General features: G+C 42.6%; 1 protein-coding gene across 1 annotated transcript; it reads right to left on the bottom strand.

Annotated features, from left to right (window-relative positions):
• Positions 1–139: 139 nt before the first annotated feature.
• On the bottom strand, positions 140–27,372 carry LOC126095208 (anaphase-promoting complex subunit 10). The gene is made up of 3 exons (XM_049909944.1): positions 27,133–27,372; positions 26,775–26,937; positions 140–817 (listed from the first exon to the last, which is right to left on the bottom strand). The coding sequence occupies exons 1-3, from the start codon at positions 27,242–27,244 to the stop codon at positions 532–534; spliced, it is 561 nt and encodes a 186-aa protein (XP_049765901.1). The 5' UTR covers positions 27,245–27,372; the 3' UTR covers positions 140–531.
• Positions 27,373–27,861: the final 489 nt, after the last annotated feature.

The raw sequence follows: 27,861 nt of genomic DNA, 5'->3' as shown, positions 1-27,861 counted from the left end.
TCACTATTCCATTTCAGTGGATTTAATTCATTTCACATGCTACTTTTACTTTACATGTTCATGAACTTCAGGGATGATAAACTAACAGATTCCCTTCCATGTACACGGTTTTTATTTACAAAAGGAAAGAAAATATCTCTTAAATGTTTCCATATCCAATGTATTCTTGGGGAAAGTATACAGCTTATAACATTATTAATGTTACACAAAAGCCAATATACCTACGGTATGGTATGTGTCACAACAAATTTCTAAAGAATATTTGATATTTGTGCATCGTTAGGATCCTTCAATTGTACACACACACACACACACACACACACACACACACACACACAGCTTTACATAATATTCGAAAGCAGGTCTACATCATTAAAATTCATGATGAAACCTGAGTATTGACAGTCCATTTTGTCATTACAATATTTTACAGATAGCACTGCTATAATGTCAAGTTTAATTACAGATTCTCACAAACAGAAGAGCATCACCATACTTCTCAGCACATACTGAGTGTCAAAATTTAAATATTTATCTTATACAGCTATATTGTTGAAAAGCTACAGTCGTAAAATTGCCACACTGCTCAACACCATACCCCCTACATTCTACAGGAGAGTGTATTTTTATCTGACGCATATGAGTATCCCGTCCATTCTGGTGATTGCTAATCACTGCTATCTGTATCATAAAAGTCCGTATAGGTGTGTCATTTATGTCTTTGATTGGAATCAGAACCCACCCAGTAGGCTCATTCAAGTCAACTACTTCCACTTCTTGGAGATCATTGAAGTTGGTTCCAGCTCGTATTGAAATCCTGAAACAAAAGAAAGTGAACACTTACACTTTCAAGTAGTAAATGACAGATCTGCTCTCTGTTAAGTAAAAAACTTAGCAACAGATGCAAGACATAAAATAACGAACACTGATATTTGCTGTTCTAACACTGATTAAGTATCACTATTTGAGATGTAGACCTATTCAATTTTGCAGCTTCACACTTCACACACGATAGTATTTTCATTTAAATCTATTTCTAATTTCAGCCTTCATACACCTATCTCTAATCACCTTTCTGCACTTTCAAGAAGAATAACTACTTTCAGTAAAAAGAACTGTATTATGCAGGAAGGAAAAGGGGGGGGGGGGGGGGAGAGAAAAAGTTCACAACAAGCAACATACTAAGCTCACATGTTGCAGCATATGTACTATCCATGCTTCCATTATCATATGCAGTTTAACTGATCTTTTCACTTCGTTGCCATATAGTTTACCATTTTTAATAGACTGGTAATGTTCTGCAAAAAATACCATTGATAAAGTGTTAATTCTATCAAACTAACACACAAAAACCCCATCTCAAGATGGATATTTGAGTTGCATTTAGAACTGACCAACTCATTTCCATGAGAGTTTAATTTACTGGGTAAATGAAATAGAACCCCCTGAATATTGCATATTGTTTCACAATTTTAGTTGGATGATAACTGAACACCTCCCATCTGTGGAGTCACTTCATCTAAATTGCAGCTTTTATCATTATGTTTAATGTTATCTCACAGCCACTACAAAAACCTATATTGTTCTTGGCTCAGTTCTGGGTTTGCTGAGGGCTGGAGACTATAGAGTACCATAATAACGTGGCAAAGCCTATACTGGCCCTACTCCATGCATACTTCATGAAAGAAGTGTGGAACATGATGGCCACACTCATTTTGAAGACCAGTAAGTCAATCATAGCTGATTATTGTATCACCACAGAATGTGCTGTGGATTATTCTGCCACAAAAATACTGGTCATGATGTGATCTTTCTGGGATTAATTTTTTTAAGGAATTTGTCAAAATAAATTTGATAAAATTATATGTGATGGTGATTTCCAAGTGGACAAGGTTTGGGACCCACGACTTTTTTTAACATCTTCAGGAAAGCAAAATTTTATGCTTATGATGTGTAACAATTTTATTACTTTGGTAACTAAATTTTAACCCAGCAGGCCTACAAAATCAACAGAGGGTGTGCAGTGTCATTTGGGATGCACAAGTGCACTTCAGATGGAGCAATATTCAAGAAGAGTTGCTGAACTCTAAAGAGTGTAGCCTTGCAACAAAAGCCTGTGTGTTTGCTCCACCACACCAACTTTTGACCAGCACCAGCAACATCCATTGTAAAACTGGCAGCATGTCAGAATAACTGAATATCCATTGTGCAGGGAAAATTCAAGAATAAGAAACTAATGAATGTTAAAAGAAAAACACCAAGTGGTGGCACACCAACATTCAAAACTTCTATTTATCATAGCACATCTAATTTCAATTGAGTGATGTTTTCTCCTACCACATTTCAAGATAAAAAGAATTTAACCTCTCACAATTAGTAAATTGCAAGTACGATGTATTAATGACTTACAGAATTATCCTTTCAAAAATTAGATTTTTTGTATGAATATCCCAAAATCAAATACCATTTAAAAATGAACAGTTTCTAACAGTCACCACTGTACTGTTTTTTGTATACCCATTCACATATTGAAGCAGTATTAAACTTTAACCACTTCCCTATTCAACACAGTTTTTTATTTTTAGATGGAAAGAACATAAAATTGGCTCATTCTATATACTTGTATTCTTGGAATAAGTTAATTTGTTTACGTTATTAATGCCTTACAAAACCCAACAAACCAATATTAATAGAATGATTCCATGGATTGGACTGACGGGGTTAAAGGAACCAAAGTGTGAGGTCATCAGTCCCTCCATCTAATATGCACTGAGCTGGCTAGAGTCTTTACAGAGTAAGAACAAGAGAAGGCAAAACCTGTGAAATCTGATTGCAACCAAAGATCAATAAAACAAAGAGAGAAGCACGTAGAAATACGAGAGGGGTAAGAGGGTGAAGGTGGGCGAGTTGTTCTGTCCCAAAAGCAGCTGGAGGCCCTGGAACACTGTATGCTTGGGACAGACACCCTCTGCATCCAGCCAGTGTTTTCTCAACTTCCATCACCACAGAAAACTAGCAATACCAACAAGTTGATAATCTCATGAAAGAGAATCATTATGGGACAGTAAAAAGACATCTGATGCAAAAGGGTAAGAACACTCAAAAAGGTGGGAAGGGCAGGAACCAGGCTGCAATGGGCCCTTGGGTCAGAGCAGGCAACAGGGCACCTCTCTGATCCCTCAAGCAGCCAACGAGGCCAATATGCTCTACCTGACAGAGGAGTAGAAACCATCTTCTTAAATAAAATGCAAAACAAGATCAGGCACTATGGCGCCATCCGTTAGCACCAGAGGCAGTATGTCAAGTTTATGGTTTTGCTGCAAGCTGGCCAAATTATGGCAGTCCAGGAGAATGTGGACCACCAGCAGACAAGCACCACACTGATAGACATGCCCATGAGTAAGACAAATGCCAATGCAAAGATGGGAAACAGTACATTCCATGACACAAACGTGAAGGGAAGACTGCCCTGCAGCTGTGGTTTGCTCCACTGCTTGCAGTTTATTTGTAAAAGCCAGAGTGCACTAATCCATGTTCCAAGCATCCAACAACAACATCTTAGAGCCAACCGAAGGTTCAGTTCCAGTACTTCCATCTCCAAAGTCACCATCCCAGTGACCAACAGGTCAACATGTTCCTTCCCTGGGATCCCAACATGACCTGGGATTCAGACAAAGCAAACCAACCATCCAGCTTGACTGAGCTCAGGAAGAGGTTCTAGACAGTCATGACCAATGGGTGTCTAGGGCAGTGCTGGTCAGTAACCTGCAGACTACTCAGGGAGTGATGTCAATTATGAACATCTCACTGGTGCACGAATGAATGGACTGAGGGCTCCAGTGATGGCCCCCAATTCTGCAGCAAGTACACTGCATCCACTAGGCATGGAGTGTTTTTCACTGCACCTTGCATGGGTGTAGGCAAAACAGGTTCACCCATCGATCGTAGAGCAGTCGGTGTATACAATTTTTGAAACTGGAAATGCATCTAGGACAAACAGGAGCAGATAGTAAAACACCATGGGGACAAGAGACTTTTGGTTTTTAAGGATGGGATACACATCGCAGGAACATATGTTATTACTCTCCGACAAGAGGCGACAGAGAAAAACTGGAGTTCAGAGTAGATGCTTTATGCAAACTGTGACTGAATTCATTCCTGGGCCTCTTTTGTGGGAAGTGGATCTCCTTACCAGGAAAAATGACATACTACTTCGGATGCTTCGGGAGCAGTGAATGTGTATCACATAGTTGAGCAGCAGTTGTTGGTGGTGGCTGATTTGTAGAGAAGGGACCCCTCCCTCTGCAAGTAGGCTGTTCACAGGGCTGGTCTGAAAGGCACCTGTCTAAGTCGGATCTCAGCATCTGAGGCTGACTGCAGTACAATTTTACTGCCGCCAACTTATATTTCGCGGAAAGACCACAAAGATAAGAGAGATTAGGGCTCGTACAGAGGCATATAGGCAGTAATTTTTCCCTCGTTCTGTTTGGGAGTGTAACAGGGAGAGAAGATGCTAGTTGTGGTACGAGTTTTTTTTTTTGTGGCGCAAAACTGCTAAGGTCATTAGTGCCCGGTCCGGGACTTAAGAAACAGTAAAAAACCTAAAATAGAAACCAGCAGCAGTGGGAACGAAAGTCATAAAATTGGAGAAACTAAAAGCAGAAGGAAGGCTTAAAAATCCATTACAGAAAGGGGTTGGGTACCCCAAAAAAAACTTCAAATGACTGACGTCATTTCACTGGCACGAATGAACTCTGGAACGCGATCGACCGATCGCGTGTCATCTGCTAAAATTGACGATATATCAGGCGACAGCTGTAGACGGGCGCGTAACGGAGTAAAATAGGGGCACTCAATTAAAAGGTGTCTTACCGTCCACAACTGAGAGCAGTGGGGACAGAGTGGGGGAGGATCGCCGCTTAAAAGATGTCGATGGCTAAAAAGACAGTGCCCTATCCGGAGTCTAGTTAAAATTACCTCCTCCCGACGACGCGTTCGGGAGGAAGAGGTCCAAGCACAAGGAAGAGTTTTTACGTCCCGCAATTTATTTTGGGGAAGTGTCGACCAGTGCGCGTGCCACAAATGAACAACACGACGACTTAAAACGTTCCGGAGATCAGCGACGGGAAGCGATTGAATTGCTGGCCGAAGAAGAGAGACTGCAGCCTTGGCTGCAATATCGGCCGCCTCATTTCCGCAGATACCAACGTGTCCTGGGAGCCAGAGGAACGCCACCGAGACGCCCCCCAGGTGGAGCAAGCACAGACAGTCCTGAATCCGGTGGACCAGAGGGTGCACAGGATAAAGAGCTTGGAGAATGAGGAGAGAGCTGAGAGAATCTGAGCAGATAACGTACTGTATCCGCTGATGGCGGCGGATGTAGTGGACAGCCTGGAGAACAGCGTAAAGCTCCGCAGTATAGACCAAACACTGGTCGGGAAGCCGAAAGTGATTTGGAGTGTCGCCAACAACATAGGTACTCCCTACACCTAACGATGTTTTCGAGCCGTCGGTGTAAATAAATGTGGCTTCCGTCATTTGTGCACAGAGAGCAGCAAATGCCCGACGATAAACAAGTGAAGGGGTACCATCCTCGGGAAATCGACAAAGGTCACGGAGCAGGCAGATCCGGGGACGGAGCCAAGGTGGTGCTGTACCCCAAGTTGTCAAGAAGGTTTTAGGAAAGCGGAAGGAAGGAGAATGGAGCAGTTGACAGAAGCGGACTCCCGGTGGTAGTAGGGAGGAGGGGCGGCCTGCATACCCTACATCAAAGGAGGCGTCGAAAAATATATCATGGGCTGGATTAGCAGGCATGGAAGACAGATGGCTGGCATAACGACTCAGAAGGACTGCTCGCCGATTGGACAGCGGAGGTTCAGCAGTCTCAGCATAAAGGCTTTCCACAGGGCTGGTGTAAAAAGCTCCAGACACTAAACGTAATCTACGGTGGTGGATAGAGTCGAGACGCCGAAGAATAGACGGCCGAGCAGAGGAGTAGACTATGCTTCCATAGTCCAATTTCGAGCGCACCAAGGCGCGATAGAGGCGGAGAAGGACCACTCGGTCCGCTCCCCAGGAGGTACCATTCAGGACATGGAGGGTGTTGAGGGATCGCAGACAGCGAGCCGAAAGATACGAAATGTGGGAGGACCAGCATAGTTTTCTGTCAAACATAAGACCCAAGAATTTAGCGACGTCTGAAAACGGAAGGTTGACAGGTCCTAGATGTAAGGAGGGTGGAAGAAACTCCTTACGTCGCCAAAAATTAACACAAACGGTCTTACTGGGAGAGAAACGGAAGCCGGTTTCGATGCTCCAAGAGTGGAGGCGATCGAGACATCCTTGAAGACGCTGTTCAAGAAGGCTGGTCCGTTGAGAGCTGTAGTAGATCGCAAAATCGTCCACAAAGAGGGAGCCCGAGACATCAGGAAGGAGACAATCCATAATTGGATTGATGGCAATGGCAAACAGTACAACACTCAGCACGGAGCCCTGGGGTACCCCGTTTTCTTGGGAGAAAGTACGGGAGAGAGTAGTGTTCACCCGCACCCTAAATGTGCGCTCTGCCATTAATTCGCGAAGAAAAAGGGGCAGCCGACCTCGAAAGCCCCAAGAGAAGTGTGCGGAGGATGCCCGTCCTCCAACAGGTATTGTATGCTCTCTCCAGATCAAAAAATATTGCTACTGTTTGGCGTTTCTGGAGAAAATTGTTCATGATATATGTGGAGAGAGAAACAAGATGGTCAACTGCAGAACAATGCTTTCGGAATCCGCATTGGGCAGTTGTTAAAAGACTGCGGGATTCCAGCCACCACGCTAGACGGTAATTCACCATACGCTCCAAAACCTTACAGACACTACTCGTGAGAGAAATGGGGCGATAGCTAGAGGGGAGATGTTTGTCCTTTCGAGGTTTCGGAACGGGAACGACGATAGCTTCCCGCCATTGTCGGGGGAAAGTACTGTCAGTCCAAATTCGATTATAAAGGCGAAGGAGGTAATGCAGACTATGGGTTGATAAATGCAGCAACATTTGGATGTGGATACCATCCGGTCCTGGGGCGGAGGAGCGAGAAGAAGAGAGTGCATGTTGGAGTTCCCGCATGGAGAAAACAGTATTATAGCTTTCGCGATTTTGAGAGGAGAAAGCAAGAGGTCGCACTTCCGCTGCACGTTTCTTCGGGAGAAACGCTGGCGGGTAATTGGAAGAGCTCGAAATCTCAGCAAAGTGCTGACCCAACGAGTTAGAAATTGCGACGGGGTCCACGAATGTATCATGCGCGACAGTGAGCCCAGAGACCGGGGAGAAACTAGGCGCGCCTGAGAACCGTCGAAGCCGACTCCAAACTTCTGAGGAGGGAGTGAAGGCGTTAAATGAGCTAATAAAGAATTTCCAGCTTGCCTTCTTGCTATCGCGGATGACGCGACGGCATCGCGCACGGAACTGCTTATAGCGGATACAGTTGGCCAAAGTAGGATGGTGGCGGAAAACGCGGAGAGCACGTCGCCGCTCGCGGATTGCGTCACGGCATGCCTCGTTCCACCAAGGAACTGGGGGATGCCGGGGCAATTCGGAGGTGCGTGGTATTGAACGTTCCGCAGCTGTAAGAATAACGTCGGTAACGTGTGTGACCTCATCGTCAACGCTGGGAAAGTGACAGTCATCGAAGGTCGCTAGAGACGAAAAAAGTGTCCAGTCGGCCTGGGCATACTTCCAGCGTCTCGGACGCATATATGGCAGTTGAGGCTGCAGTCTAAGGACACATGGAAAGTGGTCACTTGAGTGTGTATCATCAAGGGCGAACCATTCGAAGCGCCGAGCCAGCGGAACAGTACCGACCGCAAGGTCCAAATGAGATAAATTTGTCGTGGAGGCAGACAAAAATGTAGGGACCCCAGTGTTGAGGCAAACTAGATCCGCTTGGTGGAAGACGTCTAGCAATAGGGAGCCACGTGGACAAGGATGTGGAGATCCCCAAAGCGGGTGGTGGGCATTGAAGTCCCCAACCAGCAAATAGGGGGGTGGAAGCTGACCAAGAAGATGAAGGAGATCAGCTCGTGCCATTGGTGTGGACGATGGAATGTATACAGTACAAAGAGAGAACGTGTATCCGGAAAGGGAAAGACAGACGGCGACAGCTTGGAAGGAAGTGTTTAAGGGGATTGGGTGATAATGGAGAGTATCATGGAGAAGAATCACAAGTCCTCCATGGGCTGGAGAGCCTTCAACAGAGGGGAGATCATATCGGACGGACTGAAAATGAGGGAGAACAAAGCGGTCATGGGAACGCAGCTTTGTTTCCTGAAGACAGAAGATGACCGGCGAGTAGGATCGTAAGAGGATCGACAATTCATCCCTATTGGCTCGAATGCCACGGATATTCCAGTGGATAATGGACATGGGGTGAACAGAAAATGGAGGAATGTGACCAAAAGTGCTGTCAACTCAAAGACTGCTCGGAGCTAGCGACTGACAGCATGGAATGGCATTCAGCCGAAGGCAGAAGATCCTGATCCATAGGTTGGTCAGGAGCAGCTCCTGCCACCAGCGATCGGCCGGTTGACCGGCCACCAGCAGTGCGCCTCGGCGACACAGAAGACGGCCGAGGGCGATTTCCGCCAGGTGGTGCTGTAGATGGGACACGCCTTGGCGGAGAAGGAGAGGAACTGGGTTTCTTTGTAGCCTTCTTAGAAGTATGATGTTTAGATGAAGGAGGAACCGATGGTTGGGAAGTTGCGGTACGTAAAAACTCTTCACGAGTATGCTCTTTTTTGGAAGGCTTGGTGTCTGACTTTTGGGCTCGAGATTTAGCAGAACCCGATGAAGGGTGAGCCATAGAGTGGGCAGGCGAAAGTGGTGAGGTTGAACGGGCGATCTTTGCGCTGGCCGATCTGACGACCGAGGCACTAAAGGTGAGGTCGCAAGTCTGCGTGGCCGCCTCCTTTGTTGGCCGAGGAGAAGCAAGGGCAGTGCTGTACTTGCCTGCCTGAGGCACGGTGGGCTGGCGACTGGCGAATAATTTTCGAGCAGCACAGGTCGACACCTTTTCCTTCACTCGTATTTCCTGGATGAGCTTTTCGTCCTTAAAAATGGGGCAATCTCGAGAGGAAGCAGCGTGGTCACCCATACAGTTGATGCAGCGAGGGGATGGAGGTGGACAAGCACCCTCATGGGCATCCTTGCCACACGTAACACATTTGGCCGGATTGGAACAGGACTAGCTGGTGTGATTGAACCGCTGACACCGATAGCAACGCGTAGGGTTTGGGACATAAGGGCGAACGGAAATTATTTCATAGCCTGCTTTGATGTTCGATGGGAGCTGAACTTTGTCAAATGTCAAGAAGACAGTGTGGGTTGGAATGATGTTCGTGTCAACCCTTTTCACAACTCTATGAACAGCCGTTACGCCCTGGTCAGACAGGTAGTGCTGAATTTCTTCGTCAGACAATCCATCGAGGGAGCGTGTATAAACGACTCCACGCGAGGAATTTAAGGTACGGTGCGGTTCCACCCGGGCAGGGAAGGTGTGGAGCAGAGAAGTACGCAGCAATTTTTGTGCCTGGAGGGCACTGACTGTTTCTAACAACAAGGTGCCACTCCGTAATCTGGAACAAGACTTTACAGGACCTGCAAATGCGTCTACACCTTTCTGAATAATGAAAGGGTTGACCGTGGAGAAGTCGCGACCTTCGTCAGACCGAGAAACAACAAGGAACTGTGGCAACGATGGAAGAACTGTCTGTGGCTGAGACTCAGTGAACTTTCGTTTGTGAGCAGACATAGTGGAAGGTGAGGAAACCATTGCGAAAGAATCCACCATGATTACCAGCGTCTCCGATGGCGCGCTCCTCCCTTGTGGGGGCCCTCACTGAGGGCACTCCCGCCTTAGGTGATTGTTCACACCTCAGGTCACACCTCCCGACAAACGGACGGAGGGACCAATCGGCACTTTCGGAAGGTATCAGCTCAGGTAATCACCCCTCCCTGGGCCTGGCCGTTACCAGGGGGTACGTACATGTCCTACCTGTCTACCCGGGGCGGGGAATTACGCGTTACCCCGTCACCGGCTACGCATGGAAGTGCGTGGGTCGGCCTTCAGACACGCACAGGGAGGAAAAAAAGGAGAAGGGGAAAGGAAAGAAGAGGGGTCTCAAACGCCGCAGCGGAGAAAAGTGCAGAGAGAAGCGGGAAGGAAAAGAGAAGGACAGAGGAAGGACGAAGACTTGCAAGTATAGAAAGCAAGGAATTTGTAACAGTTTAGAGCGTCCATCTCCGGACGTAGGCACAAACCATACTCCCAGAGGGGGAGAAAGGGAAGGAAAGAGCCAGAGGTGAGGGGGGGGGGGGGGCGAAGATGGGGGAGGGGGAGGGGGAGGGATGAGGAAAGGGAAGGTATGCAGCCCGGAAAGGAAGGAGGGCCACATTAGCTCGGGGTCCCGTGCTCGCTACGCACGTGTCCACAAAAGAGTTGTGAACCCCCTGGGGGGGTGGTACGAGGTACCCTCTGCCATGCACCGTATGGTGGACTGTGGAGTATGTATGTAGATGGAGTATCAGCTCCACCATACACAATGCTGAAGGTGATTCTCAGATGCATACCAGACTCCCATAATCAAGGTGGGATAGGATCAGAGCTTTGTAAAGTTGCACAACTGTACAGTGGTCTGCACCCCAGCTGGTGTTATTTGAGGTAGCAAAGAGTATGAAGCTGTGACTAGCACATTCACGTAAGTTGGCAAATATGCGGGAGCCTTTTGAACCAAGCATCACAGAACAGCCGCGAAAAGCAATGAGACTACACCACATTGAGCAATTTGTTGGCATGGTAGAGTTTTGGTGGTGGATGAACAGTGTGGTGGTGACAGAAGTGTGTAATGTATGGCTTGGCAGCTGAAAACCAGATGCCACGGGTGAGAGTCCAGGACTGCACCTTCCGTATGGCGCCCTGTAGTCAGTGTTCAGCAACAGCCACAGTGGAGGAGCAACAGTAAATACAGAAACAGTCAACATACATGAGCAGTAACAGCAGGTCCCCACACACAATACAAAGCCTTGTGGGACCCTATTCTCTTGCATTTGGATGGTACTGCAGGAATTACCAACTTGAACCAAGAATGTATCGTGTGACAAGAAGTTGCAGAAAAAAAAAAATCTGTAGTGGGCCCCAGAAACCCAACTAGTGTAGGTGGGCAAAAGCTGACCATATGGCAGACTATTTTCTAACCCACAGAACAGCCTGGGACAAAGCCAAAAGACCCCAAGACTCAAGGTACCAACACAGCCACCTGCTCACCATACATTCGTGCGACTTGCAGAGAATATTAGTAAGACTAACTGGGCGATAGCTCCATATCAAGGGGGTGTTTACCCAGTTTCAGTTCCAGAATGACTATGCTTTCTCACCATTAAGATAGGTACTCACCCTCACTCCAGATACAGTTGAAATGGCAATGACATGATATTGGCACTCCACCGATAGGTGTCTGAGCATTTGGTTGTGGATGAGGTCTAGTCCTGGAGAGCAAAGGGAACAAGCAGCACTTGCGTGCAACTGATGTCCTCAATCTCTACAGATGGGGTTCTTGTTACTGCACAAAGACATGCACCTGGATCTCACACATTTGCAGCACCATACGGGAATGGGAACATACGCTTTCACATTGCGTCGATATGCCATCACCTTGTCTTTCTCTGGCATCAAGTTGCCTTCAGGAGCCAAGATGAAGGCCCCAGTATCAAGCCTACTGTCCTTTGGTACCTGCTCTACATGCCAGACATAATGCACACCTCACTGTTCCAAACTGGCAAGTAACTCATCTGTCTGTAAAGGTCATGGTGGAAGAAGATACCTTGTACCAACTAAGACTGGTATGGTGGTAACCATTACCAGAATGTCACCCAACTCGTCACAGGCAAGCAGTACTTGTGACAGCAGGGAGTGCTGTTGTAATCAGAAATGAACCACTTTTCATTTCTGAAATCGCTGCTACTTCCCAAACATGTCCTCAAGGTGCCAAACAAAAAACAATGACTTTCTGGTCCAAAAGTGGTCTCTGTAGTCATAGAGCAAAGTAAGTATTGTATTTTCCCTTGCCTCTAGCCCTGTGTTCCTCCCACAGCATAGCCAGGGAAGGAAATGTGGTTGTGGTGGTGGTGGTGGTGGTGGTGGTAGTAGTATGTTCTCCACGTTCTAACTGTCCTTTCCTTCAGGAGATACTGTTGGAGCCTCCAGTAGAAGAAAGTTTGATATGCTTCATTTGCATAGTAGTCCCTTGAGTCACTAGGGAAACAAATGTCAACTCAGGGACAGCCACATGTTTCTGAGCAAGCCATACAACACTGAGGGCAGCAGGTGCCCCAAAAGTTTCCCACTGATGACTGTTTTTCCTCAACAGCTATTCATATCTTTTTTTAAAGAGGCATGTATCTTCCTTGCAGTCCAGGTGGTGAAGCCAAGGCCCCCATTCTCTGCAAACACCCAATGTTCCATCACAAATGATGTTATCTGAAGTATGCCCAAATTTTATAATAGAAGAGGTATGGTGGCACTAGCCAACCCTCAGCCTAAGAAACAGCCTGGGTCACCGTACATGTTAGGAACCACTGCTGGTTGACCTCCCTGGGAAAAACAAAGCCCTCTGTTGCCTAAAATAAACTAAACTAGTCTCCAAAATTATAAACCAAATCCAAATATAGTCAACACCAAGAAGACCATTCAATGGAAAGGCAGAGGGGGAAAATGAATTGTAGAAGGATAGACTTGCAGCACACAAATGTGCATGGGCCGGGTCCCTGTTTTCATCAAGCATGTATTCACAAAGGTGATGTGAGCTCCCTGAGGGAGGGGCAGTGGGGGGGTTACAGGGTGATTCCATATTAAGCCAAATTTGGTGTATGTGTTTGTTAAACAAAGAAAGTTTTACAAATTTCTGGCTCCCAAATTTCAATACTTCATGAGTAGGAACCTCTGGAGTGAAAGGTATGCAAAAGCTGCCTTGGCATTTCAATAATTTCAGCTGTGATCAAACTGCACCATGATGGTACAGTGTATTTGAAATGGACCGTTTTTGCAGAAGGTGCTTGAGTACACAATGGTACTCTAGTGTGCGATGCTTATGTTTCCAAACTGTATGTGAGTGCTGTTAGTGATGCACTTGCCTTCAGTGCTGTTTGATTTTGGCAGTTATAGGCAACAGATTCATTTTCAGGTTTGGGATTATTCGTGTGCAGTGTTGTTTCTGGCTGAAGATTAGATTTAATTTTGTGCGTTGCGTTTTTATTTGTTATGGATACGACAATAAAGCTCGACAGTAGCTCCCAGCATGCTGCCATGGGTGACATGTTGACCACTGAGACTTAAGTTGGCAACTTGCTAACTTCTTTCTTTCTTTCACCACCACCACCACCACCACCACCACCACCACCACCACCACCACAAAAAGTTGTTTATAAACTTTGTTGTATGAAAAATTAAAAAAGAGTGTATTAATTAATCTTAATACTTATGTGTACATATCTTGTAAGCTGACTTAACACTTCGATAAAACAATCGTTCAAATGATGTATGGAACACACAACTAAAAACCTACTGTTGATACATATGCACAGGAAATATGTAATATATACATAAATATTTTTAAGTATTGCTTAGGTAAAGTTCCATTTAAACTTATTATCCAGTTGTGTATACTGAACATGCTGATTAAAATTACATAATTACTTTTACCAGAAACTGTATTGCCTATCTGAAAGTTTTGCTGCAATACACACGAGAAAACATTGTGAGCTAACCAGCCCATGAATATAAAATGACACTATTATAAAGACTAGCATGCCACATTAACAATAACATTTTATTTTGTACAAAACTAACTTCTGAGGAAACTAACACTAAAGTTTGTAATTAGCTACATCTTCCATGACAGGTTCTGCCTATATGCTTCTTATATTCTGAACCTTGGCAATGCACGTTTGTTACTGTATTTTTTTTGAATCAGACGAAACCCTTCAACATTTAACTAAGCCACTAATTAATATTTTGGATAATTTAACATACCGGTAATATAAAGTTATTTTCAGGTTTGATGCCATATTTGTAAGCACACTATTCCCAAGGGGGAAGCACACTGGTTCAGCATACTTTTATAATTTACTAATCTTCAATAATTTTCATATACCTAAAGTTATGTCTCACAGATCATTCGAATTAGCGTCATTCCATACCAAGTGGTCTAGTGGTCACCAAGGCGAATAGACTTTTTATCTGGAATGAAATTTTCACTCTACAGCTGAGTGTGAGCTGATATGAAACTTCCTGGCAGATTAAAACTGTGTGCCGGACCGAGACTCGAACTCGGGAACTTTGCCTTTTGTGGGCAAGTGCTCTACGAACTGAGCTACCCAAACACGACTCACGCCCCGTCCTCACAGCTTTACTTCCGCCAGTACCTCGTCTCCTACTTTCCAAACTTTACGGAAGTAAAGCTGTGAGGACGGCGCGTGAGTCGTGCTCGGGTAGCTCAGTTGGTACAGTACTTGCTCGCAAAAGGCAAAGGTCCCGAGTTCGAGTCTCAGTCCGGCACACAGTTTTAATCTGCCAGGAAGTTTCAGATTTTTTATCTATCCAATTAAATAAGTTTGTCAAAAAATTGTTGTTTTTGTCTTGACAAAAGTTTCACGATCACTAAATCAATACTTCCAGAATAATAGTAATTTGTTTGACCTCATAGGGCAGCTATCAACAGTGCACCCACGAGTTTTCACAACTTTCGTACATAATATAACTGGAAATACAAGGTGTGATTCAGAAGTTTCAAGACTGATTCATTTCCGAGTAGGGAACCAGTTGGGCCAGATGGGGGAAGTAGTGGGCGGTCTCAGGGAATGAACTCATGCTACGGCAGTTGCCTCCACAACCCTGGATCGTGTGCATCGCTTGTAGTATGAGTGCGTGTCATTGACCTCAGTCAAAAAGTGGGAGACGCAAAAATGGAGCAGCGTTATGCGATTAATTTCTACGCGTGACTGAACAAAACAGCCACAGAGACTCTCGTTATGATTCAAGAGGCCTTTAAGGAAGAAGTCTTGTCCTATGCAATGTTTTTCATGTGGCACAAACATTTCAAAGATGGCTGCAGGAATGTTGAAGATGACGACCGCTCTGGGAGGCCACCATCAAGCCGATGGACTGAGACTCAGTCAGAGTACGATGTGGAGGATTGTGACGGAGAATTTGATGATGCGAAAAGTGTGTGCCAAACTGGTGCCAATGGTTTTGTCGGTGGATCAGAAAGAACGGCGCATGAATGTTTCCCAGGAGGTTGAATGTTGATATGAACCTTCTGGAGAAAGTGGTTACTGGTGATGAGACCTGGGTTTACAAGTACGATCCTGAGTCGAAGCGTCAAAGCTCAGAATGGCAGACTGCTTCCTTGCTGAAGCACAAGAAAGCCTGCATGAGCAAGTTGTGTGTTAAGTGCTTGCTGATATTTTTATGGTAAAGGAGTGATTCACAAGGAGTTTGATGCTCGTGGACAGATTGTCACAGGTGTCTCTTACGCTGGAGTGCTCTGCCGCTTGAGAGTTCGAGTTCACCGCGTCCGCCCAGCGATCAAGTGCAATTGGATTCTCCACCACGACAATGCGCTCGCTCACACGTTGCGCGCTGTCACCGACGTTTTGGTCAAGTTCAACGGCACAACACTGCCGCAACCACCCTACAGCCCTGAATTGGCTCCAAGTGACTTTTTCCTCTTCCCCGACTGAAGACAGACCTAAAAGGGAAGCGATTCAACTCCATCGACGCCACCCAGCAGGATTCGACGAGAGCCCTTGACAGCATTATGCCCGAGGCCCTCCAGAAGTGCTACGAACAGTGGAAGATATGCTGGCAGCGCTGTGTTGATGCTGAAGGATCATATTTTGAAGAATGAACCATGGACCTTGCCATTGGTGGGGAGGCTTGCGTGCCTCAACGATACAGATAATCGTACCGTAAGTGCAACCACAATGGAGGGGTATCTGTTGAGAGGCCAGACAAACGTGTGGTTCCCTGAAGAGGGGCAGCAGCCTTTTCAGTAATTGCAGGGGCAACAGTCTGGATGATTGACTGATCTGGCCTTGCAACACTAACCAAAACGGCCTTGCTGTGCTGGTACTGCGAACGGCTGAAAGCAATGGGAAACTACGGCCGTAATTTTTCCCGAGGGCATGCAGCTTTACTGTATGATTAAATGATGATGGCATCCTCTTGGGTAAATAATTCCGGAGGTAAAATAGTCCCTCATTCGGATCTCTGGGAGGGGACTACTCAAGAGGACGTCGTTATCAGGAAAAAGAAAACTGGCGTTCTACGCATCGCAGCGTGGAATGTCAGAGCCCTTAATCGGGCAGGCCGGTTAGAAAATTTAAAAAGGGAATGGATAGGTTAAAGTTAGATATAGTGGGAATTAGTGAAGTTCGGTGGCAGGAGGAACAAGACTTTTGGTCATGTGAATACAGGGTTATAAATACAAAATCAAATAGGGGTAATGCCGGAGTCGGTTTAATAATAAATAAAAAAAATTGGAGTACGGGTAAGCTACTACAAACAGCATAGTGAACGCATTATTGTGGCCAAGATAGACACGAAGCCCATGCCTACTACAGTAGTACAAGTTTTTATGCCAACTAGCTCTGCAGATGACGAAGAAATTTATGAAATGTATGATGAGATAAAAGAAATTATTCAGGTAGTGAAGGGAGACAAAAATTTAATAGTCATGGGTGACTGGAATTCGAGAGTAGGAAAATGGAGAGAAGGAAACATAGTAAGTGAATGTAGAATTTTGCGCACAGCATAACTTAATCATAGCTAACACTTGGTTTAAGAATCATGAAAGAAGGTTGTATACATGGAAGAACCCTGGAGATACTAAAAGGTATCAGATAGATTATATAGTGGTAAGACAGATTTAAGAACCAGGTTTTAAATTGTAAGACATTTCCAGGGGCAGATATGGACTGACCACAATCTATTGGTTATGAACGGTAGATTAAAACTGAAGAAACTGAAAAAAATGTGGGAATTTAAGGAGATGGGACCTGGATAAACTGAAAGAACCATAGGTTGTACTGAGTTTCAGGGAGAGCATAAGGGAACAATTGGCAGGAATGGGGGAAAGAAATACAGTAGAAGAAGAAAGAGTAGCTTTGAGGGGTGAAATAGTGAAGGCAACAGAGGATCAAATAGGTAAAACGACGAGGGCTAGTAGAAACCCTTGGGTAACAGAATAAATATTGAATTTAATTGATTAAAGTAGAAAATAAAGAAATGCAGTAAATGAAGTAAGCAAAAAGGAATACAAACATCTCAAAAATGATATCAACAGGAAGTGCAAAATGGCTAAGCAGGGATGGCTAGAGGACAAATGTAAGGATGTAGAGGCTTATCTCACTAGGGGTAAGATAGATACTGCCTACAGGAAAATTAAAGAGACCTTTGGAGAAAGGAGAACCACTTGCATGAATATCAAGAGCTTTGATGGAAACCCAGTTCTAAGCAAAGAAGGGAAAGCAGAAAGGTGGAGGGAGTATATAGAGGGTCTATACAAGGGCAATGCACTTGACGACAATATTATGGAAATGGAAGAGGATGTAGATGAAGATGAAATGGGAGATATAATACTGCGTGAAGAGTTTCATAGAGCACTGAAAGATGCAAGTCAATACAAGGCCCCGGGAGTATACAACATTCCATTAGAACTACTGACAGCCTTGGGAGAGCTAGTCCTGACAAAACTCTACCATCTGGTGAGCAAGATGTATGAGACAGGCGAAATACCATCAGACTTCAAGAAGAATATAATAATTCCAATCCCAAAGAAAGCAGGTGTTGACAGATGTGAAAATTACCGAACTATCAGTTTAATAAGTCACAGCTGCAAAATACTAACACAAATTCTTTACAGACGAATGGAAAAACTGATAGAAGCTGACCTCGGGGCAGATCAGTTTGGATTCCGTAGAAACGTTGGGACACGTGAGGCAATACTGACACTACGACTTATCTTAGAAGAAAGATTAAGGAAAGGCAAACCTACGTTTCTAGCATTTGTAGACTTAGAGAGAGCTTTTGACAATGTTGACTGGAATACTCTCTTTCAAATTCTGAAGTGGCAGGGGTAAAATACAGAGAGCAAAAGGCTATTTACAATTTGTACAGAAACCTGATGGCAATTATAAGAGTCGAGGGGTATGAAAGGGAAGCAGTGGTTGGGAAGGGAGTGAGTCAGGGTTGTAGCCTCTCCCCGATGTTATTCAATCTGTATATTGAGCAAGCATTAAAGGAAACAAAAGAAAAATTTGGAGTAGGTATTAAAATCCATGGAGAAGAAATAAAAACTTTGAGGTTCGCCGATGACATAGTAATTCTGTCAGAGATAGCAAAGGACTTGGAAGAGCAGTTGAACGGAATGGACAGTGTTTTGAAAGGAGGGTTTAAGATGAACATCAACAAAAGCAAAACGAGGATAATGGAATGTAGTCGAATTAGTCAGGTGGTGCTGAGGGAATTAGATTAGGAAATGAGACACTTAAAGTAGTAAAGGAGTTTTGCTATTTGGGGAGCAAAATAACTAATGATGCTCGAAGTAGAGAGGATATGAAATGTAGACTGGCAAGGGCCAGGAAAGCGTTTCTGAAGATGAGAAATTTGTTAACATCGAGTATAGATTTAAATGCCAGGAAGTCGTTTCTGAAAGTATTTGTATGGAGTGTAGCCATGTATGGAAGTGAAACGTGGAAGCTAAATAGTTTAGACAAAAAGAATAGAAGATTTTGAAATGTGGTGCTACAGAAAAAATGCTGAATATTAGATGGGTAGATCACATAACTAATGAGGAGGTATTTAATAGAATTGGGGAGAAGAGGAGCTTGAGGCATAACTTGACTAGAAGAAGGGATCAGTTGGTAGGAAATGTTCTGAGACATCAAGGGATCACAAGTTTAGCATTGGAGGGTAGCGTGGAGGGTAAAAATCGTAGAGGGAGACCAAGAGATGAATACACTAAGCAGATTCAGAAGGATGTAGGCTTCAATAGGTACTGGGAGATGATGAAGCTTGCACAGGATAGAGTAGCATGGAGAGCTGCATCAAACCAGTCTCAGGACTGAAGACCACAACAACACCACCAACACCAACGATTATGTGCGGACAACAACAACAACAACAACAAGAACTTAAATGTCCAATAAATTTCTAGTTCTGAGTTAAGTCTCTAAACTTTTGAATCACACCCTGTATTCTCTTAACAGAAACAAAACTATGCCATCCTCTAGAACTTTTTGCACTCACTTAAGCAAAGTAATAATAAAAAATTTCCTGAGCCATTTTCATATGGATAACGAGAAGCACAGTCGGTTGAAAAAAGATGTTTGAAAAAAAATGTGAAGTTTAACGTTTTATAGGTACAGAAGTAAATATGGAATACACCTGAAGCTGCACATCATAATTTACCAATACAAGGTCTTAGAACATAAAATTTCAGCCTCCTACTGCTTTCCAACAGTCTACATACTGGGGACAAAGTTTTTTCCGAAAATGTCTATTTTCGGTCAACTTTACACAAAAGAAGTTTGTGCCAACTCTCTTCAACCATTTTCATTAGAAAGACTGTCTTCTACATCACATAAAAACTAGATTTGGTCTTGAGATGTGACGATAAAAAGACACTAAAAAATTAAAAGGTGGAGGTGCATTGAAAATGGGGCCCATATTCCAATGTTACTAATATCTAACATCTTTTATCATATTTACAATAATTTAGATATCTCTAGGAAATGCAGCATCAAAAGGCTTTATGATTATGAGGTGAGACAAAGTCCAAATAACTTAAAAAAATTCAAGAAAGAGATGTCTTGTCACAACTCATCATGACATTTTAGTCTAGAATAAAATTGGGTATAAACTTTTCACTTTACATTTCATTACCAAGGCAGTGGGAATCATGGTAGTGAAACTACTGCGTAACAGCTGAAGCACATCATCTAAATAACCTTTAGGGTTTACATCATTTTCACATTGTGTAAATTTTGGTGATGTTCATAGAAGTCTTCCTTACATACTTTGGAATAGAATCATGTTATATTTATTAGTATGTCTATTGTGTAATGCCATTGAAATGCTAGATTAATTCTGGTTCAAGGTACAATGTACTTCATGTTAGTGCAATTTGTTGTTTATGTGGGACATTAGGTACTGATGAATTGTATAAATGTGTTTTTATGGTCCATGGTGGCATAAGCACTCACTTTCCTTTAAAATGAGAAAACTAGTATCCCCATTACCACAGAGGACACACCTGATAGCTGTGCAACAGCAGCCGTGGGTGGGTTTCTTTACCCGAAATTCCCCTATCTAATGAGGGTTTCTTTACACAGGATCCTACACCTGATGATACATTTATTTAAGAGTCAGAGGCCAAAGCCAGAAGAGGTCTCTCCTGGAGTTCTGAGCTTATGTTTGCTTCAAGCAATTCAGTTTTTTTCAGGTTTCATTAATTTGCTGTAGAATGTCATGAGGAAATCTGTACAGCCGGCCAGATGTCACTGATGGGATTGTTTGGGAAGAAATTTTGATAAGAGACCCCAAAAAATTACTTTTTACCCATGACCGTTTAAAATTATTAGAGCCACAAAAAGTATTAGTTTTTTACTGGATTCCTTATTCCATTTCATTTTTTATAAAAAGAATTTTGTACAGCTGAATGCTGAAGAGGTGTCTAAAAAGAGACTACTTATCTGCAGTTTTTCTAACTCACGATCATTTCTTAGTCATCAAGACTTCCAATCCTATCTTCCACAGACAATATTAAACACCTGCACATGATCTCTGTCTCTGTGTGTGTGTGTGTGTGTGTGTGTGTGTGTGTGTGTGTGTGTGTGTGTGTGTGTGTGTGTGTGTGTCTGCGCGGGCGCGCCTGTGTGTGTGCGTGTGCGAAAGCTTTATTTGTGACAGTATTTTTGTTGTGCCTATCTGCGACTCTGCACCTCCACTATATGGTGAGTAGCAACTTTCCTTTTCATAACATTGTTATCCATCCTGAATTTTCCTATATGATCATTCCATTTCATATCTCTACAAAGTGTCACACCCAGGTATTTGTATGAGTTGGTCAATTCCAACAGAGACCCATTGACCTTACAGCCAAAGGATACTACATTTTTGTTGTTGGGTGAAGTGTGCAATTTTACATTTCTGAATACTGAGAGCAAGCTGTCAATTTCTGCACCACATTCAAATCTTATCAAGATCTGCAAAAATCCTGATTTTACTATTAATATTGTCTGCAGGTTCATTAATATACAATATCAATAGCTAGGGTCCCAAAACAGTTTCCTGAGGCACACCTGAAGTTAATTCTATATCTAACAATGACTGTCCATCCAAGATAACGTGCTGTGTCCTCCCTACCAAGTTCTCAGCCCAGTCACAAATTTCACTTGATACCCCATATGATCGTACTTTTGAGAATAAAGATAGGTGCAGTAGTGAGTGAAATACTTTTCGGAAATCAAGAAATACAGGTTTGAGCTCAGAATATGTTCCAAGATTCTACAACAAATCAATGTCAAGGATATTGGACAGTAGTTTTGTGTATCACTTCTTTTGTAAAGCCTCATCACCAGTATTGTAAAGGCCTCTTTGCTACTGCTGTGGAGGTTGAGTTTCCAGTGTTGTTACGGTAGGCAGAGTTTGTGAAATGGCTCCTGGTGCAGTACACCGCTAAGACAATTTCTCTCTGCCACTATTACACAGCTATGCCCCAGTGTCAGGTAACATGACAAGAGAACGAAGGTTCTACAACACTTCAACAAACCAATGATAAAGTCACACAAATAAGTTAAAAGGTTTACTTATTTTTGTGACTAGTTGAACTGTGAAGTCTGCAACACTGCTTGTAATATAGCACAGAAAAGGTCCTCACTGGCTAAGTGTAGGCCTAAATAATTGTTGGTACACATCACATTACATAACAAATGCAGTTTACAACAACTGTCTGTTCACTTCTAAGAGTTCAGTAAACAATGTTCCCTGTCTATGTGATCTCTGGATGACAACCTATAGCCTAGTGCATGAGAGTTGCCCTTCTGTCTTCCGAGCCAGCTTCTGTCTGTTGTTCAGTCAATGGCGGCTTGTACTTGGCCCATAATTGGCCGAGGCAAAGTCTATATATTCATCCTCAGTGTGCCTGTGGCACTGGCGAAACTCACTCGGGTAGTGAATCTCTATGGCACTGGCACCAGCTCATATATTTGCACCTGTAGTGTTTTTGTCCTGCCTGTGTCTTGTTCGGACGACACAGCAACTTCTACTACACTTCTTGTGGACAGCTATGACCCGTGCCCTTTTCAAAGAACTGGGAAGATACAGGAGGGACTAAATCAGCCACAAATTCAGTATTGAATCTGACAGGGACTCCATCAGAGCCTTGAGCTTTGTTCAATTTTAACGATTTCAGCTGTTTCTCAACACCACTGACACTAATACGTATTTCATTCATCTTGTCAGTGGTACAAGAACCAATAGTGAAACCTAACCTAGCCAATCTTAAAAACATTACGTAGTTACCAAGATCAACCTGCATACTTGTCTAAATAGACCTACTCACCCCAAAATTACCAATCTGTGGCCCAACATTAAAATCTTAACTACGTATCTAGAAGCCTGCCGCAACAAACAAACTATGTTGGCGGGTGTGAGAAAGTCTGCATGGTCCAGTCATCATGTTAACATATGCACTAAACTCAAGGTTCAGTTACCAACTATGTAACAATGCATCTCCCAAACTCTGGCACAATACTAAACAAGCAATATCCGAATGGAACTGTTCAATAAACCTACTTACTGGATATGTCAATAATAATGACTGCTTTCTATACAGCAATAATGTGTGCACTGTGTTTGTGATGAAGTACTGACACTACGCCAAGTTTTTGTGATGTCCAAAGAGTAGTGTGTTATGGAATTAAAACCAAGTTATTGTTGAGATGTTTATCATAGGATATGCATAATTTTCTTTTCCTGTAACAATCATTTATTGAATAGTTGGAAATGGCCATCAACATTTTTTGTGTGCAAATGAAGTGGGAAAGAACCATTTAATTTCAGTTACAGTACTTTGTAGATCATTTGGCACTACACTTTCTAAAGCCAGTTTTCAGGATATCACATCAAGATAAGAGACTTCAAGATGAGTAGAACTGAGTGCAAAGCAGGTAAGGGGAAGGTCGCACCTTGATTAAATTTCTGTAGTTAATTGGTTTAATTGCTGAGTATGAAGTGTTGCACCAGCGACCTGTATATAGGGTGTTGTCAGCTGGAAAATATCTGGAACTGTACCCCAGAGGTTCCTGGTTTGATAATTCTAGGCTGGTAATTCTGTGTTTATGATTATATTTTTGTATCACTCGATTTGTGTGTTGGCTGACTTATTGATAAATATTTTTATGGTTTCATTTTTTATTGTGTGTATGGTATGTGAGTAAGTGCATAATTGTGTGTTTTTGTATAAAGAAATTTGTGTTAATGCAATTCACAAGTTTCTAGGTTGTGTCATTAGTTCTTGGTAAACATAATTGGTAGGTATTGTGTTACCTACACTGGTGAGGGTAGGTGCTCGTTATTAGTTATCTAGGGCAATTTTGGGATTGTTGTAGCACAGACTTTGTTTAAACTACAAACATCAAGTTACCTGTTCGATACCAGATTTTCAAACTGTGTGCAATTTTGTGTTATCGTGGATTTCGTTTGTTCTATACAGGTGAAATGAAGTTTCCAATAAAAGTTTTTCCAATTTTGTTTTTAACGACTGTCTTGAGGATTCTAGTTGCCTCATTTTTGCGTTAGTAGTATTTTGGCATGTCTTCATTATTATGGTATCATTTAATTGGTTTGTCTCCTCCAAAATTCCCTAATTCACACATTAGTCCCATTAGTTTGAGATTATTTCTGCAATTAAAATTTTTTCAAATTATATGTGTCTGTTTACGTGAGTAATTAGTAATGTCACGGTTACCATATCGTATAACCTTCAAATAGGAGTATGCACCATCTTGACGACTTAGGTCAAACCCATCAGGGTGATAACACAATGTTTGATTTTGCTAGATAACCATTGAATGTTTGGAAAACTCTCCTAAATTCTCCAGAGGCTTTGGAAACTGTTTAAGAAACCCACAAAAGGCTTGACAACCTTTATACATCAACCCATGAGCAAGCTTGAAAATATGGATAAACTCTCCCACCCACAGCTGGACTTGCCTGGTTATCAGGCATGCCTTAGTTATCTGAAGTGGCAAGAAGCCAAACTGGACCAACTAACATTTGAGGCACTGAGAACCATAAGGGCCCCAAGACAGACACAAAGTCTTGAGAAAAGTAAATTTTTGTGACATTCAAAAATGGATGCAAACCACCAGTCTAAGAATTTGAACTTTTTTAAAAATCCAAGTCAATTTCCTATATTTCTGATAAAAGAATTATGTCAGAACATGCATACATACTACAATTTCAAAACTTATGAGGTGTGCCCTTTCAGTTCTCAGCACCTCAATTACATTGTGACTGACAACTAATTTGAAAAATCTTATGGTTTCTGATATTCCAAAACGGTAACTTGCATAAGAAACTTTACTGACTTTTTGCAAAAAGCATTCGTCGAAATTTGCTATCTGGAAGAAGAAAGGATGCTCTTTTAAATGGCCATTAATGCAAGTATGGCTTAGCTATCCTACAATACAAATTATCAAAAATGATTAACTTAGGCAGTAAATTTGCTTGTGGGGCAACTAAACTCTTGTCTCTCAAAAACTATAAGCCCAAAAGTGGTAAAACTTGTTGGGCTTATAAACACACTGCAAGGTATTGAGATCACATAAGATGTTTACAAACCAACTACATGGAGAAGTACAGCTACTTCACCTAAGGAGAAACTTCGTTGTGGCAAATTTCATCGACAACTTTGAGGAAAAATAGTGAGCCATTTTACAGAAAATGTAAACCGTTCAGTTATCTTGGCATGTTTTGCAGCTTTAACACAACTATCCACTGACACAGAGCACTATGAAAATAGCTTAAAATTTTTGCCAATGCCACCATGACATTTGCATATTCTTCCCTTAAGAGGCCCCTACATCAAAAGCAGCAAAATTGTAAATCTTCCTGTGGTCATATAGTAAATCTGCACATCAAATTTGAACAAGATCTGAGAAAGGTGAATGGGGACCATCTTTGAAACAATTTTACTATGCAGAAACACTGAAGGTCAACTGTCATTTGCTATACAGTATTACTGTAGTCCTCAATTTCCAGTGAGAGAGAGAGGAAACAATCTGCCAGTGCAAATTTGATAGTGTTGATTACAACGAGCTGCAATTATTTAATTATCCTAATTGTTAGAGACATCATAATTTTTGTCATATGGGTAGAAACAAAGATCAGGAGTAGGGCCAATATTATTGCCTCCATGTCTCAGTGAGACATTTCCATAAACTAGCCATTTCAATCACATCTGTGCGAAAGTGGAACCCTCAATATACAACACTGGAGTGTACTAAAGATACTAGGTTCACCTTCCTCCTCTAGTACACAACCTTCCTCTATTTCTAGCTATAATAGTGACATGCTTAGATATGATGTAGGAATTTAAATAGTTAACATGGATATATCCTGAAATTACTTTGCAGTTTTGACTAAAAAAAAGTTTGTTACATATGAAGGGAACATACACCATTAGGCAATTTTACAGGATCAGCCTTTTACCACAATCTTTATTTAGCAAACATGTGTAGACTTCACCAAATCAAACCCAAGGTGTTAAAATTAGATAGTGAAGGATCTTCTCATTATTCATAGTTTATATACATATGCAGGTAGGTAAGTATATTACATGCACAAAAATACTCTGCCAACCAATATCAAATACAGGTTTTTGTGAATTCATCTCTCAGTTTGTTTTTATAGCTAAAAGCGTATTGAATATGGTGCGAATGTACGCATTCTGGCTACCTTAAAAGATCAATTACAACATTTCACACATGCATCTGACAGCTACATCACTTCACTACTAAATAATCACTTTTCAACCAATCTTAGATTCTGGGCTACATTACTGATCAACTTGTCACCACAACCAAGATTTCAAGGAGAGTTCACAACTAGACTCTAGACCAAATATCCATCGTACAACCAAAATTAGACCTAGGGTTATATAACATTTCTGTCACCGCAACCAAGATTCCAGATGGGGGTAATTATCAAAACCTAATGATACTACATACTGCATATACAAAAACTTGTTTGCAACTATCATTTTAATTCTGTTAACAGGTATCTTCAGTTGTTGAACTGAGACAATCAGGTACTCACACGCAATAGTTTCACTAAAAATATCCTTTTGTACCTTTCTTAACACACGCTTGCATTACAAAGATTGGTCTGCAGCGTGGGTCTCCCCTCCCCAAGTTTACTCATTCAATTTGAAAATGCAGTAACAGTTGTAACATACTGATACGAATTGTAACCAATGGTTTATTTTCGCTCCATATTCATCACACTTTTTAGTTATAAACAACTGTAAAAGTAAACACGCAGTATTGTGGTGCATATTACGCACATATATCTTAGACAAACGATGAAAAATAAAAATTTAAAAAAGTGTATTACGGGGGGGGGGGGGGGGGGCTTTGCGATACTACGCAACTCTTACCATTTACTTTATCTTCAAATTACCTGCTTGGAGTGTAGCTCTCATCAAGTTTGTAATCCGTAAAAATGCAGATATCACGGACAGTTGTTTTGCGACGAAACTGTATGTTTACAAGATGTGGTAACTGTCCATCAGACTGCCAATAAGTGTCCATGCAGTCATCACGAAGCTGGTCGACACCGAAACCTTGAATGTTGCGAGGAATAGAAAAATATATGTATGGATTATTACGGAAGTCTTATTTACTGGCAGACAATTGAGGGTCAACATGCAAACTGCCGAAACTTCTCTTCGTAACTATAGCAACGAAACAAATGGAGCAAAAACTACATGACAAAAAAATCATTGTTGTATGCGTTTTAAACTGAACATAATCTATACCTGGTTTGCAAGACGATAGACTCCAAATTGCCTGTGACCCAACTTCCCTCACTTTTCCCGCACGTTCTTCTTTTATGGGGTCAACAGTTTCTGCTCCAGTTCTGGTTGACATGGCGCAGAAAACTATATAATCCCAAACAGCTAACACTACTCAACAACATCACAAACACACCACGACAAATTAAATCACCTTCGCGCGGATCGCAGCTGTACTACATTGTATACAGACTCTGTGGCCAACGATGATTCTTTGTCAAAGATATGATCTCCAACCATGGAGAGTAATCATCACAGTCGCGACACTTCGCCTCTATTTTGTTGCCTACAGCGCCAGCAGGGCCCCAAGCGTCCGGTAGGTTGAACTGTGAGTTCGGCGCGATCGTGAAAGCGAATAGTGATTGTTTATTTTGATTTATACAATGCTTTTTACCATCGGGAGCGTTTGTAGCGCAATAAATTGCAGCAACAACAGGAAGAAGACACCACAGCTGTCTTTTTTAGGTTTCCTAAGGATCCTGGGAGGTAAGCGCAATAAATTGCAGCAACAACAGGAAGAAGACACCACAGCTGTCTTTTTTAGGTTTCCTAAGGATCCTGGGAGGTATATACCATCATGTTACTAAACTGTATCGTCAGGATTCACTTGCAAACTATATGTGTATAAATGATGAATGTTTCGTTTTAGGAGCAGAAAATGGCTAGTTAATAGCAGACGAGAAGACCTTATGA

This window comes from Schistocerca cancellata, chromosome 8 (assembly GCF_023864275.1).
Source record: "Schistocerca cancellata isolate TAMUIC-IGC-003103 chromosome 8, iqSchCanc2.1, whole genome shotgun sequence".
NCBI lineage: Eukaryota > Metazoa > Arthropoda > Insecta > Orthoptera > Acrididae > Schistocerca > Schistocerca cancellata.
The sequence above is the reverse complement of the archived record's forward strand: the minus strand, read 5'-3'. Positions and strand labels throughout refer to the sequence as shown.

Bases quoted from the DNA above. Each gene is read 5' to 3' on its own strand.
- LOC126095208 (XM_049909944.1), bottom strand. From the start codon at position 27,244: ATGTCAACCAGAACTGGAGCAGAAACTGTTGACCCCATAAAAGAAGAA. The intron at 26,938-27,132 runs GTATAGATTATG...GCAACATTCAAG, and splicing joins TCTATCGTCTTGCAAACCAG to GTTTCGGTGTCGACCAGCTT. The intron at 818-26,774 runs GTAATTTGAAGA...CTTTTGTTTCAG, and splicing joins GAGAGCTACACTCCAAGCAG to GATTTCAATACGAGCTGGAA.